Source organism: Manis pentadactyla, chromosome 13 (assembly GCF_030020395.1).
Source record: "Manis pentadactyla isolate mManPen7 chromosome 13, mManPen7.hap1, whole genome shotgun sequence".
In the NCBI taxonomy this organism is placed as follows: Eukaryota; Metazoa; Chordata; class Mammalia; order Pholidota; family Manidae; genus Manis; species Manis pentadactyla.
Window position 1 is genome coordinate 93,323,232 of NC_080031.1, and position 15,118 is coordinate 93,338,349.

The following is a 15,118-nucleotide window of genomic DNA, read 5'->3' on the forward strand; positions in this document are numbered from 1 at the left end:
TCTGCTTCCCGGATGCTCTGCATACACCACCTGCAGGGCCTGGACTGGGGCCCTGTCAGCAGGTAGACTGAGCCTGTGAGCAGTGCCTGGGGCCAGAAGCTGTCCAGGCCAGGGAGAGGCGCCCTCTAGCTGGCTTCTTAAGGTGGCTGGGCCACTGGCAGAAAGCATTTGAAGAATTTTGAGTGCCGAGGCTGTCTGGTCCTCAGGCAGGCCCCTGGGCACTGGAGGGCCTGTGTCCAAGAGCTAGCCAACACCCCTCTTGACCCTGGCAAAGTGAAGTGTGTGAGGATGCAAGGTGGGTCTGCCCAGAGGAGGCCCCACAAGGCGTGTCCTGGGGAGCTCTGTGGCCTCCAAGGCCCATGGGCCAGGCTGGTGGGCTTGCAGGGGCACCAGATTCTCCCAGGCACCAGGCTCATAGCGACAGAGCGTGTCACCTTAGAGGAGAGAAAGGGCCATGAGGAGGTTGTCCACAGTAGGCATGGTGCCCTAGGGCATCAGGGTAAGCAGGTAGGGCACGGCCCCCAGCCTGATGTTTGGTGACCCTGGGCTCTGGGCTTGGCCTGCATCTGTCCACTTGTTCCATGCCCTGGGAGTGGGCAGGGCCAGGGGCCTGGGCCTCCTGCAGGGTAGACTTGGGGTGCTGCCCATCCCACCCCACCTCAGGCTCTCCTTGGGGGCTCACTGCCTGCAGAGGCTGGCCCCCCCAGTGGAGTCTGCCCTGGGACCTCACCTCACCCCCTGACTGTTGGCCCAGGCTGACCCCTCAAAGCTCATCTTCAGTCCTGGTCAGTTCCCCGAGAACCCCTATGTCCTTGAGGCAGGGTCTGCAGGTGTCAGTCAAGTTCTCAGCAGGATGGGCCCCACGCCCCCAGACCAAGCCCACCCCCGTAGTCCTCTGCCTGGCCCTTGGTCAGCCCATGGACAAGCCTGCCTGCCTTCCTGCCCTGTCTGGGTTCAGGGACTGGGCAGAGGGGCAGGAGGGGGCAGCACACCCAGCCCTTCTGGCCTAGCCTCCTCCATCAGGGCTCTGACGGGTGGTCTGCCCCTCCCTGGGCACTCCAGCCAGTGGAAGGCAGGCCAGCCAGGGCAGCAAGAAGATGGAGGCCCTTGAGGGGACTGTCGTTCTGACTCCAGGTTGTGACCCCTGACTCGCCCATCAGAAAGTGTTTCAGCCTGTCCCTGGCCTCCCCGAATATCATTAACTCTCCCCTGTAGGAGGGGTGGGGGGACCAGCAGCACCCCGCCAGGCCTGCTGGGAGCACAATATCCCTGCAAGGACAAGATTAAGCACCAGAGGAAAGCAAGATGCTGGGGGCGGTTCCCACGCCCCGGGGAGCGCCAAGTTAAACCGTGTGAATTGCACGCACCCCCCTAGCCGCTGGCCCTCAGCCGCGCATACCTCCTGGTTGCTATGACTGGCTTGCTATGGCCTAATCGCCAACGAGGGGGAAATTCATATAAAATATCACAGGCCATTGTGGGCCTAACGCGGCGTGACAGTGGCTCACAAAGCCAGATTCATTAGCCCCAGCAGGTAATCAGGATGCCGGCGGTGCGCCGCCAGGCGTGTCAGGGGCCGCAGCCGCCGCGGGGTGCCAGCCACATTCCGCTCTCAGGTGGCTCCTTTCTTTGTGCAGGATGCGGCCAGGGATTATCAATGTCCCTGAGACACCCCTGGCGCAGCTCGCTAGGAGACCAGGGAGGTAGGCGTCCTGAGGACGAACCTGGGGCCTGGGGCTCTGGCCAGCCCCCTGTCTATCCTTGTGTTGGGGCATCTGTGGGGGATGAGGTGCCAGCCCACTGAATGATCAGAAAGGATCCTGCAGGTCTTACTGGCCAAAGAGAACAAGACGGGAGGGTCTGCTGGCCTCTCTGACCAGCCCAGGCTCTTTCGGTCCCACTTGTCTGTTTTGATGGTGGCTGTCCCTTGTCCTGCCCCCTCCCTCGGCTTCTCACCTGCCAGATGGGTAGAGTCCCCAGGCCCAGCCTTGGGGAGGCTGGGAGGCCCCAGAGAGGGAGGCACAGCTGCTATAACTGTGGCCTTGTGTGTGTGCTGGGGCATGTGGCATGGGTGAGGGAGCCCCAGTTCTTTATGGGTCTCACCAACAAGGCTACATGTGTGGGCGGCAGCAGAGGGGCCCCAAAGAGGTCCCCGTGGTTGGGAGCGGGGTGCCCTGCCCCAGGCTGGTGGAGGGCCTGTCCCACTGTCCATAGCAGCTGTGACAAGGAGCTCCTTCCTGGAGCCCAGAGGTGTCCAGAGCAGGTGGGGTCCAGCTCTCAGGATGGGGGATTTACCTGGCAAGAGAAGCCGCAGCAGAACATGCTCACTCAGTTTCCCTGCCGGGGGGTGGGGACCCCCACCCCAGGCAGGCCACTGTGGGGCAGCCAAGGGACTCCACAGAGGCAGGATGCCTGCCCACCCCGCTGTGCACCCTTGCTGCCATGTGGGCAGTGCCTCCTTGCTGACATGTGGGCAGCCCCAGCCCCAGTGCTGACTGTCAGTACTGTCCAGGGGAGGGACTGAGCCTGGAGTCCCGGGAGCTCTAGGGGAGGCAGGCCCAACCTGGGAAGTGCCATGCCTATGGCCATAGTTTAGCGGGGGGGGGGGGGGAGGCTCTGCCGGGCAGGTCCTGCAGCCCCTGGGGAAGGCCACACCCCACCCTGCCCCAGGCTGAGTTCCTGCCTGGCCACTGAGTCCCAAGGTGACAAGGGCCTGGCTTCACCAGGAACCAGGCCAGAGACACATGGCCCACCTCAGGGGAGGAGGTGGTGTCAGAGACAACTGTGCAAGGTGAGCACCTCCCCTCTCCTGGCTGGGCCCTGTCCCAGGGTCCTCCCACATGCCTCGTGGTCTGGCCATCACCCAGAGGAGGGGGCTGGGGGATCAGCTCAGGGATGCATCAGAATCACCTGGGACCCTTTACAGAAATAGCGTGTCCCCCCCACCCTGACCCCACCAGAACTGTGGCTCCTGGTCCACTATGAGCCTACCGTGACACAGTGCCCCCAGTGACCACTGCTGGGGTAGCACCCAGGCCCTGTTCCCTGCAGAGCTTCCCAGGGGCCTGCCTGGGTGGACCCCATAGACTAAAGATCCTGTACTTTGATCTCATCAGTCAGTTCAGATCCACCTGAGGCCATACTTGTTTCTTAGAAAAGCCAGGCCAGCGCCCTCTCAGGCCAGTGGGTTTGTCCCAGGAGTTTTGTGAGTATCCCAGTCCTTTTCATCCAGTATCTATCCCCCACCCTTCCCCCGAGGAGAGGACAGGTAGGAGGCCCCCACCCCTGTGGAGTGCAGAGCCTGCAGGGCAGGTGCACCCTCCACCACCTCAAGGCTGCAGTCCCAGAAACCGGCGGGTGGAGTCTCAGGACCCCTGGCTTGGGGGTGGAGAAGCCTCCCGCGACCCTTGTCTGGGCTCAGCACTAACTGCTGACCCACTCTGAGCCTCTGCACAGACTGTGGCGACAGTGGCTCGCCCACCTCCAGTCCAGCCAGTTCTCTCCATAAAGGCTCCCTATGCCCAGGCCAGGGTGGCCTCCAGGCCCTGCTCGCCTATCTCCCTCTGGAACAGCCTGCTGGGTGACCTCCCCAGGGGAAGGTCAGCTCTGGGACAGAGGCTGCAGCTGCCTGTCCACCTAGAACATGGTTAGGTGCTCAAAAATTGCTGCCTACCACAAACTTCATGGTGAAACGTGAAAGACCAGGGCTTTGGAATGATTTTTTTTTAGTTTTCTTCAGCATGTAGGACTTGGGAAATATGTCCATTTTTTTTAATGTTAAAAGGCTCTTTTCTGATGTTTGGTAGTTTTTATAGTCTTATCTTTTCATAAAAAATAAGAACACTTGGCACTCCTATTTCAGCCCCCAAATGATATCTGGTACTTGACAAGCCCATGAAATCCAAATCTAGAAAAAAGGGTTTGTTAAGATCCCTCTAGTTCTGTGACCCAGGGAGGTCACTGCCAAAGCCCTCAGCCTGCCATACCTGCAGCTGCACAGGTCTAAGCCATGATGGACCCCTGCCTGGCCGCTCTCCCTGCTCTCTGCCTGACACCCATCTCTCAGCACACAGGACTCCCTCACCTGCCCCAGACTCTACCCATCCATCTATCCATCCACCATATATCCACCCTTCCATCCACTCACCCACCCAACCATTCATCCACCATCCATCCATCCATATATTCACCCAACCACCCATCCAACCACTCTCCCACCCATCCACTCACCCAACCAACCATTCATCCACCACCATCCATCCATATATCCACCCAACCATCCATCTTTCCATCCATCCATCCATCCATCCATCCATCCATCCATCCATCCATCCATCTTCCATCCTCCCTTCAACCATTCACCATCTATCCATCTATCCCAGGCTTTCCCCAGAGCTCACACATTGCTAAGCTTCACTGTGTGTCCTTATTACCCTGACTCTTTTACTTATAAACTAAAAGCTCCTAAAAGCAGGTGACTTAGCATAGCCCAAAGCAAAGAACCTCAGTCACAACAGCAGGACCTCCCACTAAAGGAGGTGCATACTCCTTCCCAGTGCAGAGATTTCTTCTACCTGAGAGTGGGTCACCAGCCTCTGTTTAATTACCACCCGGTCAAGTAGCTCCTTCACATTTCAGAAAGCCTGGGTTCATCAAATATGTAGCAATCCACTTTCTTGCAGATTTCTTACTGTGATTCTTAGAATGGGCACCTTGCATCTTACTCATCTCATATTTCTAGCTCTGAGCCTAGTGTATAGCTCATTATAGGCTTTCTAATCCTGAATGGATCAGTAGTTGGGTGGATGAATGATGGATGATGGGTGGGTGGATGGTAGATCATGGATGGGTGCTTGGATGCATGGATAGTTGGGTGCATGGGTGAGGGTGGACGGGTGGGTGGGTGGATGGAAGGAAGGATAGATCATTGATACTTTGCATGAATTCAGTAAGTAATTACTAATGAAGCAAGGCCACGTTTCTGGGGAAGATGGTTTTCCCGGTGGAAGATGCTTGCCTTACAGAAGAACTTTGTCACAAGATTCCCTTTCTTGCTTTTCCCATCCCCTGATCACAATTCTGAAATTATGATAGTCATTTTTTATACCTCTTATCCTCATGTGAAAAAGTAAGAGCACACTTGGCAGTCCTATTTCAACTCCCAAATGTTCTCTGGTACTTGACAAACCCACAAAATCCAAATGTGGCAACAAGGACTTAAGATCCCTCTAGTTCTAAAGTTCTGAGGCCCAGGGAGGTAAAGTCACTGCCAGAGCCCACCTCACAGGCTTGAATGAGACCCTGGGCCTGAGCAGAGCAGGCCTGAGACTGCTCTGCTCAAAGACTCCCGTGGGCTCTGCACCAGCAGCTCGGCAAACTAGCAGCTGTGGCCCTTCCGCACTTCTCCCTGAGGCCCGTGTCCTCACCCCTCCCTTGACCCGACGCAGCCCATGGGGAAGACAACATTTTGCTGGTGATGGAGGTGTTTTCATTATCATCCCAAAGCTGGGGTTCCCTCCCCAGGGGCAGGATGGCTCCTCCTCCGCTCCCCAGAACCTCTGGTGTGTAAACAGAGGCAGAGACCTCTGACAAAGATCCTGACTGTAGCTGAGAACTTGGCTGTGATTGGGGTGGCTTCTGGGTCCAGAACTGAGCTTGAGTCTTGGCGGTGCCCTTTTCATGTACCCATGTACCCATGACCTCAGGTATCTATGACCTCAGGGGAGCCCTGACTCTCTCCTCCAGAGATTGAGGCTATTCCAGCTAATGCATCAGGACCTGCTTGCTTCCAACTCCTGTGGATATCTGATCAAAGCAATGGGTTCTCTATCCAGAAAACACATGAGTTTTCAGACAGGCCCTGTCATTCCTGCTCACGATTTCAGGAGGGTTATAAGCCTCCTGAAGCCTACCCAAGGGCCCCCTGGGTGAAAAGTTCCTGCCACTGTGGGATGTCATCTGGCTGTTCTGGGGGTCTCCCTTCTACACAGACTTAGGATGCCTTTTAATTTTTTCTTCAGAAATAATTATAGACCTACAGAAACATTGCAGGAGGGCCACCAGGGGTCCAGGCCCCTCACAGGGTGACATCGCCCAAACCCAGCAGCATCATTCAGAACTAAGATTTATCACTATTAATGGAAGTCCAGACTTTACTCAGATTTTACCTGCTTCTCCACCAATGCCCCTTTTCTGTCCAGGATCCACCCTGGTCTCTAGGACCCTTCACCCAACCCTGTCCTTCACACCCTTGAGACCAGGAGGAGCTTGGTTAGGCCTTTTGGGTTTGTCGGATGTCTCCTGATGACTGGTTACCCATCTTCAGTGCAAAGGCCTTCCGAGGTGTCCTTGGAGCATGTCTAAGGGGGGGAGCATGTCCATCTGCCTCGGGCATGGCTCCCTCTGTCCCAGGCTGATGATGGCAGCCCTAGTCCCTTGGGTGAGGTGGGGTCTGCCAGCCTTCTCCGACGCAAAGTTAGTTTTTTCTCTTTGTGAGGAGCTACCTAGAGAGCTGGGTCTTCAGAATTAAAATGAGTTTCTTTGCCAGAACAAACCATCTCACGCATTTCTGACTGCTTGTCTTGCAGCCTCTTCACCGAGGCTTCTTTTCCTCATAAGCAAGCTAAAGGCCAGCTCCAAGGTGTCCTCAATGCCAAGACCTTATCTGTCAGGAGCCCGCACCCTTATTTAGCAGAAAGGGAAATTTAGGCCATGGGAAGGAAGATGTGTGCAGGGTCATTAGCTGACCAGTGACAGAGCTGGGCAGGAATGAGCTCTTTTTCCTCCAAGTTCAAGGGGGGGTCCCCTTCAACACCCGTGTCCTCAAGTACGTCTGGCGGCTGGGCCTATTTGCCTGAGCTCGATAGACAGATCTCCAAGCCCTGGTTCGGGGTGCGGCAAGCCCCAGGCTGCTCCTCTCCCCTCATCTCAAAGGAGGGGAGGGAAGGCTGGCTGAGGAGGGAGGCCGGCTCCTCCTGTGGTCCTGAGCCCCAGGGCTAGAGGGCAGGCTTCATGGTGCCTGAAGAAGGTACTGGATTTGCCCATGCTGAGCCTTGAGGCAGGCCACCAGGGGCCCGTGCAGTGGGGAAGGCACTTGGTTCCAGGCACGCCGTGGACATGCTGACTCTGTCCCAGGAGCCTGCAGGCTGTCTGCTCGCAGCCCCTCACCCAGGCTCGCTGCAGGCCCTGCAGGGGAGGCACCAGGCTGGGGCCCTGGGCAGGAGAAGCAAGGAATGGAACCGACTCCCAGAAGAGGGGGGTGGGGGCAGTCAAGGGTCCTCGGGAAGATAAAATAAGGGCAGGAGGGCAAGAGTCTGTCCAGCCATGCTGGCCTCTATTTGTGGGTGCCTTGGGGCAGCAGAGGGCTGCTCCAGGCTGGCTGTGGACTGATCCGCCGTGTTAGGAAAGGAAATCAGGGAGGCTTTCCCCGGGAATGCAGAGAGGGGGCAGCCTAGCTGGTCTTTGGGTGAGAGGACCTGTCCTGGGTCCTTCAGGGACCAGCTGAGCAGGGAGAGGCAGAGAGCCGGCCCCAAGGGTGGGCCTGCCCCGGGTGAGCCCAGAGCCTGCCAGGCTTCCCGACCCAGCCCAGAGCCCTTGCCCTCTCTCCCACCAGGCCCCCTCCCCTACAGCCAGGCAGGGGCAAGGCTTCAGATGGGGAAAATGGTGAACGAGACATAGTCCCTGCCTAGCTGAGGATGAGTCAGGGTAGTCAAGCCTGGAGGAGGGAGCTGCCAGGCCAGGTGCTGGGCATGCCCAGGACTGCATGGCGGGACTATGGAGCAGGATGCAGGAGCAGAGGGACAGCTGGAAAGAACCAGGGAAGGGGTTGGGCGAGCCTAGTTGGCTGGAGGCCAGGCAGCTGGGACAGGGCTGGGTGGACAGCAGGGGGTGGGGGCCGGGTGGCTGTCAGGCAGAGTGCTCCGCCTGTGGTCTCTGGGTGTGTGCGGCACACACATGGGGATGATGGGGAAGCTGGGGTCCCCCAGACTGGTCCCAACTAGGAGCCCCTTCTGGTGAACAGGGAAGGGCAGGAGGGGAAGAACGGGTCTCAGCCGCCTCAGGAGGCCAGAGCAGCCTTCAAGCTTGGGCAGCCCTGGCCAGGTGAGAGGTGGGAGCGGAATCGGGGAATGGGGTGTCCCCTTCCAGATTTGCGACCAGATGCCCAGCGGGGCTCAGCCCAAGGCCTGCAGGGCTCCAAACCCTCTGCATCCCAGACTTAGGTTATTATAATTCCTGGAAGCCCGTGAGGTCATCTCACTCCCTGCTGTTTCTCCAGTGAAAGGTGGCAAACAGCGGGCACTCTGTGCACACACACAGGATGGGGAGTGAACAGGGAAGGGGTTCCACCAGCACACAGGACCCAGGCCGGCCCCAAGCCCTTGTCTTCCTTGCAGAGATGTGTGTACACACATACTGTCTGAGGAAGCTGGCTGGGGCCCAGCCTCAGCACAGCCCAGGCTGCCCCCCATACACCCAGAGGGCTCCCCCTAAATACCTCTGTCCTCCCCCCACAACCTGGCTTTGTTCCTGCTAAATAGAATTCCACTTTATGGAGATATCCCCATTTTTCTTACCAAGAAACAACTGACAACATACGTTGCATCAGGGTGAAGGACATAATGATCCAATACATGTGCACAGTGCAGAATAGTCCCAACAGGAGGTCTGGTTACCATCTGTCACCACACAAGGTTACTGTTTTTTTTCTTGCGATGAGAACTTTCAAGGTCTACCATGCTAGCAACTGTCGGATAGGCAACACAGGATGGTGAACTACAGCCCCACACTGCACACTCTAACCCCAGATTGCCTTATTTTGGGCCACAGTGGTTTATCCATTCCCTGTCGGTGGACATCTGGGGGCTGCCAGATTGGAGTTCTTACCAACAAGGCAGTGGGGATAGGGTGACCAGGCCCAGCCCAGCCCAGGACCCCGCTGGGGCCTGCCAACCCACTTGCCTCTCCCCTCAGCCACGCGGGAGTCAGCCTTCGTGCATGCCATCGCCTCCGCCGGTGTGGCCTTTGCCGTGACGCGCTCCTGCTCCGAGGGCTCCACCGCCATCTGTGGCTGCAGCAGCCGCCACCTGGGCTTGCCAGGCGAGGGCTGGAAGTGGGGCGGCTGCAGTGAGGACATTGAATTTGGAGGGATGGTGTCTCGGGAGTTTGCAGATGCACGGGAGAACCGGCCAGATGCCCGCTCTGCAATGAACCGCCACAACAATGAGGCTGGACGCCAGGTATGTCCGGGTGCACGGGGGCCTGCCTACCATGGCCCTGAGTGTCCTGGGGGTGCGTACCTGGTGGGGTGGGTCTGACTACAGCCCTGTGTGTCCCGGGGGTGCACTGGGGGACCCCTCTACCACTCCTTGTGCATCCTGGGGTGCACCAAAAGTATCCCCCAACCTCATCCCTGGGTACTGGGAAATAGCTTCCTGAGCAGGGTATGTGCCCTGATCCCTTGAAGGGTGTGGCTGGCTGAGGAAGGCTGACCATGATGGCCAGGCTGGGGTCTGCTTGCCACCTGTCCAGGGCTGTCTGAAACAGCCCTGGCCAGCTGCTCCAAAAGTGTCAAGGACACTCCCACAGGATGGGAGGCTGCCTGCGGAGCTGGGATCCCAAGAGGAGGGATGGGATGAAGGCCTGCCCTGCAGGAGCTCTTACAGGTCCCGGGAGGGAGACAGTGCAGTGAGGAAGCTCTGTAGTGAGGAAGTACACACACTGGTTCACCCGGGCACAGCAGAGGGGCCACAACAACCCAGGCGGAGTGGCAAAAAAGACCTCCAGTGGCCATGCTGAGTCGAGACATGCAGAGTATTGGACAGTTCTGTAGGTGTGGCAGCAGAGAGAGCCTCAGGCAGCCCAGGCGTGAAAGAAGCAAGGAGGTCAGTCTGGGTAGAATAGGGAGATCAGGAAGAACAGACAGAGGCTGTCCCCCAAATGGACATTTGGGGGCTGGAGAGGCTGGCAGGGACTGAGTTTTGTGAGCCCTACTAAAAAGGACTGGGTCAGAAGACAAGCATAAATGCAGAATGAGATACCTAAAGTGCCCCATAGCCACCTGTGTCCAGGCACCTGGCTAATCACAGGGAAGTCAGCACAGTGCAGACGGGAAGATGGAAAATGGTCTTTTCCACAGCGGTGCTCAGTCAACTGGATAGAAGCATGGGGTGGGGCAGGGAATTAACCCTGACCCCTACCTCACACCATATACAAAGTCAACTACAAACCCAAGTGGGAAAGGTAAAACATAAAACACTAAGAACACATGGGAGAACATCTCTGTGACCTTGTAGTAGGCAGAGATTTCTTAAACAGGCCAAAAAACATTTCTTGCAATGAAAGAAAAATGTACTGATGTGGGCTGCATTAAAATTAAGAACATCTACTCATAAAAGGACACTAGTATGAGATTGAAAAAATAACCCACCCAGGGAGATGTATATCTATATATTAGATATATATATCTAGTGGGTTATTATACATACATAAAGCATTAAAAATATATATATATACTTATATAAATAAAAACATAAATATAAAATATATACACAGTCCAACAAATATATAAAAGCTTTTCCTCCAAGCTTCATTCCAACAAATATATAAAAGCTATAATATAAAAAGAACTCTGTAAGTTAATAAGAAGACAGATAACCCAATAGTGAAAAAAATGGAAACCCACTTCACAAAAGAAAATATAGAAAAGGCCAACAAACACATGAAAAGGTGCCCAAAAGCATTAGTCCTCAAGGAAATGCTGTTAGAATTGGTGCAACTGGATGGCGGTTTCTGAGCTGGTGTTAGGGGGCCAGTCATTTGTGAATGTGTCTGGCTTTGCACTTATGACATACATACATTTTTGTATTATTTTATGCTCCCATAGAATTATTTTAAGTGTCAGATAAGTAATCACATACTATGAATTGGTGGCCCAAGATCCAGGAGATGACAGGACTCTAAGCCTGGTACCTGGGGCAACTTTTGTCCAGGAGTTGTTAGCTGATTGGATAGACAGAGCATAACCGAGCAGCACTTCCTGACCTCACAGAGCTAAGCCAGCATGGCGCTACCTCCAGACCAGTCCTCAGTGGAGGCAGGGACCCAGAGGAGTCAAGAACCAGAAGCAGACCTGCCACTTTGCACATGTGAGGGCTGGAAAAATCCCAAGACCTGAGTGTGGATTAGGGCAACCCCAAATTGCTGGTATCACCACATACCTGGAAAAAGCATATACATCCTCTTTGGAGGATAATAACCTTATTCTACATTGCAAAATGTTCCTACAAATAATTTTTTCTAAAACAATGTCCAGGACCCCAGACACTGGAATTTTTAGATACAGATTGCAAGGGGAAAATATACTCACTTAAGTTCACGGAGCTAAAATGAAAGCATGAACATTTCAGCAGGGGAAGGCCTCCAGCAACCACAAAGGTAAAGACAAAACAAACCAAAAAAAGCAAAACTTACAACAATGAGATGTTGTAAAGGGAGACGGAAACTTCCAAACACTGTCACTACCCCAGAGAGATAAAGACTCTGCATCCATGGAATTAAAACAGGATGTTTATTTAAAAGAAACTTCAGAGGAAAAAAGAGTTCTAGAAAGTAGACAGGGAAGAGTGGAAACAAAACTCTCAGCAGGAAGGATGGAAGATAGTTGAGACACCTTTCCGGAAAAGTAGAGAAGAAAAGACAAAGAGATGGAAAGCAGGAAAGAATCGAAAATATGGAGGCTCTGTCCAACACAGACATTGATGAATGTGACAAAGAGAAAGTTGGCAAAGGGATGAGGCAGGAAAGTCTCCAGGACTGAAGGACACAGGTTTCAGACCAGGCAGGCCCATAAGTGACTGGCACAAGAGGGATGCACTTTGAGATAAGTTGTCATGAAATTCACAGCCAAGGCACAAAGAGCCCCCCTAGCTTCCCTGGAGAGGTTTGGGTCTCATGTAAAGGTCTGGGAATCAAAACACCATCAGAGTTTCCAACAACATGGAAAACTAGAATAAAATGGATCCATGCTGTCAGGATTCTGAGGGAAAAAATATTTTAAGCCAGAAATTTTATACCCAGCTACACCATCTTGCCAACTTTGCAAGTAGAAAATACTTGTTTTTTGATGTGCACACTTCACAAAATTTACCAGAAGGCCTCTGAAAAAGAAGCCTCCCAGAAGATGAAAGCTTGTTAGAATACTTGGAGTATGTGATCATCTTCAAGAGGATATTTGCACAATTGGGGGTAGCTGGAGACTGAATCAGTGATAAGGTTTTTTTTTAAGGCAACAACAAAGCATTTTGTAGAAAAGGAAGAATCGTAAAACATCACAGGGCTCAGCTGAATGTGACATTTAACACAGTCCCAATCCCATCAGCCCTAAACTTTGATCTAACTGGAATCATGCTATGGTTTTTAGGGCAGGAAAGGGATGAGAAGGTGTGCAACCATGTGGTGTGTGTGATTATAAACACCAAATTCTTCTTCTATGGTGAGGGGTCCATGGAGAACACCAAACACTGAAAACTCAAGAAGCAGCAAAACCTGCATTTTATTAATGATGGGAGAGGTGACCAGTGCTATGTGTGGGATGAAGCCCAGAACCCCTAAGAGTTCTTCTTAGGAACTTGTGGACTCCTCAAAGGATGTGCCTATTTGGAAAGCAAAACCAAAACAAGAGCCTGAAGAGGCAGAGATGGGTTGTGGCAGCTCTTCTTTGGGAAAGAAGACAATGGAGATTAGGCAGAAAAGACTGAGGGGAATTGGCAGGGGCCCTAGGAAAGGCCAAATATGAACAGAAGAACTGCCAGGTGCAGGCAGCCACTGGACACAGAGCCACCTGAAGCCTAAGCCACTATCCGGTAGGAGTCCACTGGAAGCCACGTAGCTTAGTGACAGATTTTCTGAGAGCCACGTTTAAGAAGGAAACAAGTGACATTAGTGTTTTTTTAATTGAACTATAGTTGATATACAATGTCATATGATTTCAAGTCTACAACAATATGATTCAGCAGTTATCTACATTATTAAATGCTCATCCCAACTAGTGTAGTTAATATCTGTCAGCACAGAAAGATGTTACAGAGCTAGTGGCTATATTCTCTCAGGTGATGTTAATTTTGATACTAAATTTTAGTAAAGCCAATACAGCCCAGGTTATCAGTACAAGAATGCAATCAACACCATGAACAGGATATTTTACATCTGCTTCTTGCACGAAGACTGAGGACTCAGTGCCAGCTAGCATGTGGTTCGCACTGATGGCACTTCTCAGTTTGGAACAGCCTCTGGCTCTTGGGTGGCCAGGGCCTACAGTGGACAATGCAGCCTTAGACAGTTCTGATAAAGTCCCCACACCCATGAAGTCCCCCAAAGGGAGAAGGGACCGAGTATACATTCCTCAGCCAGGCCCTGCTACTGTTGCACTCAAGCAGCATTCATTACCCAGCTTGGGCCAGCACCCAGCCTTGCCACCAGCCCAAGTACCCCCACTCCTGCCACAGTCCTTCAGGGCATCACGTCGTTGCCCCTTCCTTTCCTCACCTAGTTGTAGATGCTGTGGAGGTAGACCCAGCGGAGAAGCAGCTGGGGGTTGGGGGGGATTACGCTCCCAGGCCCTGCCCTCTTCCAGAATCTTGGGTCTGCAAGGGGTGCTCGGTGGGGGCCCACGAAGAGGGCACCTGCACCACCTAGGAGTCCCAGGCATGTGATGGAGCAGGCTGGTCGGGTTGTTTGCCAGGCAAGCATGGGGGTGGTGGGGCTGCAGGCAAAGAGCACAGCGCGGAGACACCTTGCACGTACCCCACCAGCCCTACCTGGTGCCCAGACCGGGCCCTGACTCTCTCACTCGCAGGCCATCGCCAGCCACATGCACCTTAAGTGCAAGTGCCACGGGCTGTCGGGCAGCTGCGAAGTGAAGACCTGCTGGTGGGCGCAGCCCGACTTTCGCGCCATCGGCGACTTCCTTAAGGACAAATACGACAGCGCTTCGGAGATGGTGGTGGAAAAGCACCGCGAGTCGCGAGGATGGGTGGAGACCCTGAGGCCGCGCTACACCTACTTCAAGGTGCCCACGGAGCGCGACCTGGTCTACTACGAGGCGTCGCCCAACTTCTGCGAGCCCAACCCTGAGACGGGCTCCTTCGGCACGCGCGGCCGCACCTGCAACGTGAGCTCGCATGGCATCGACGGTTGCGACCTTCTGTGCTGCGGGCGCGGCCACGACGTGCGCTCTGAGCGGCGCCGGGAGAAGTGCCACTGCGTTTTCCACTGGTGCTGCTACGTGCGCTGCCAGGAGTGCGCGCGCGCCTACGACGTCCACACCTGCAAGTAGCGCGGATCTGGACGGCTCCGCGGACGGGGCGGGTCCTCCCAGCAAGGTGAAAGGCTCCTCCCTGGATGGGGCGGGGCTCCAGGGCGGAGGCTCCTCTATGGCACGAGATCCCCCTGGATGGGGTGCGCTTCTCCCTCGTATGGCAGGAGTGGGGCTCCCGAGTGTATGTGTGTTGCGGGTGGGATGGGGCGGGGGTTGTGGGGGGGCTCTTCCCTGAAGGTGCTGGGCTCCTCCTGGTGGTGGAGCTCCAAGTCTCGCTCCCGAATGGGGGCGGTGTCCTCTGAATGGGGCGGGGCTCCAGGGCTGGGGCTCTTGGGTGGGGGCGGGTCCTCCCTGGATGTGGTGGAGCTCTGGGAGTAGGGGTCTTGAATGGGGGCCCTCTGGTAGGACAGGGGTGAGCTCCCGAGTGGGGTTCTTCCCAACGGGTACTGGGCTCCTCCTGGGGGCTCCCCTTTCTGGATGGGGCGGGGTCCCTTCTGGGGGTTCAGCCTTCAAGCTCCTCCTCACCGGCTCGCCTGTGTGGAGAGCAGCATCTCCTGGCAGAAGAAGCTTCGAGGCCCTGTGGCGAGGCACGAGGCCCGCCCCCCTTCCTCTGGGCTCTGGGGTGCCCCTCCCTCAGCCGGGCATCTGCCCCAGCTCTGGACCAGGGTGCCCCCTAAGCACATTTGCCCTGACATATCAGGCAGTGCAGGGCAGCAGACAGCCTGGGCTCTGAGACCTGGCTCTGCACCGACTGCATGTGCCAGAGCCTCAGATACCCTGGCCCCCTTCTCAGGCTTTTCCTAC

General features: G+C 55.0%; 1 protein-coding gene across 1 annotated transcript in view; it reads left to right on the forward strand.

Annotated features, from left to right (window-relative positions):
• Positions 1-14,493, forward strand: part of WNT3A (Wnt family member 3A) — a 35,719-nt gene extending 21,226 nt beyond the window's left edge. Inside the window, exons 3-4 of the mRNA XM_036927854.2 lie at positions 8,971-9,236; positions 13,853-14,493. Coding sequence (XP_036783749.1) covers positions 8,971-9,236; positions 13,853-14,332 — 746 coding nt within the window. The 3' untranslated portion in view covers positions 14,333-14,493. The remainder of the gene's footprint in view (positions 1-8,970; positions 9,237-13,852) is intronic.
• Positions 14,494-15,118: the final 625 nt, after the last annotated feature.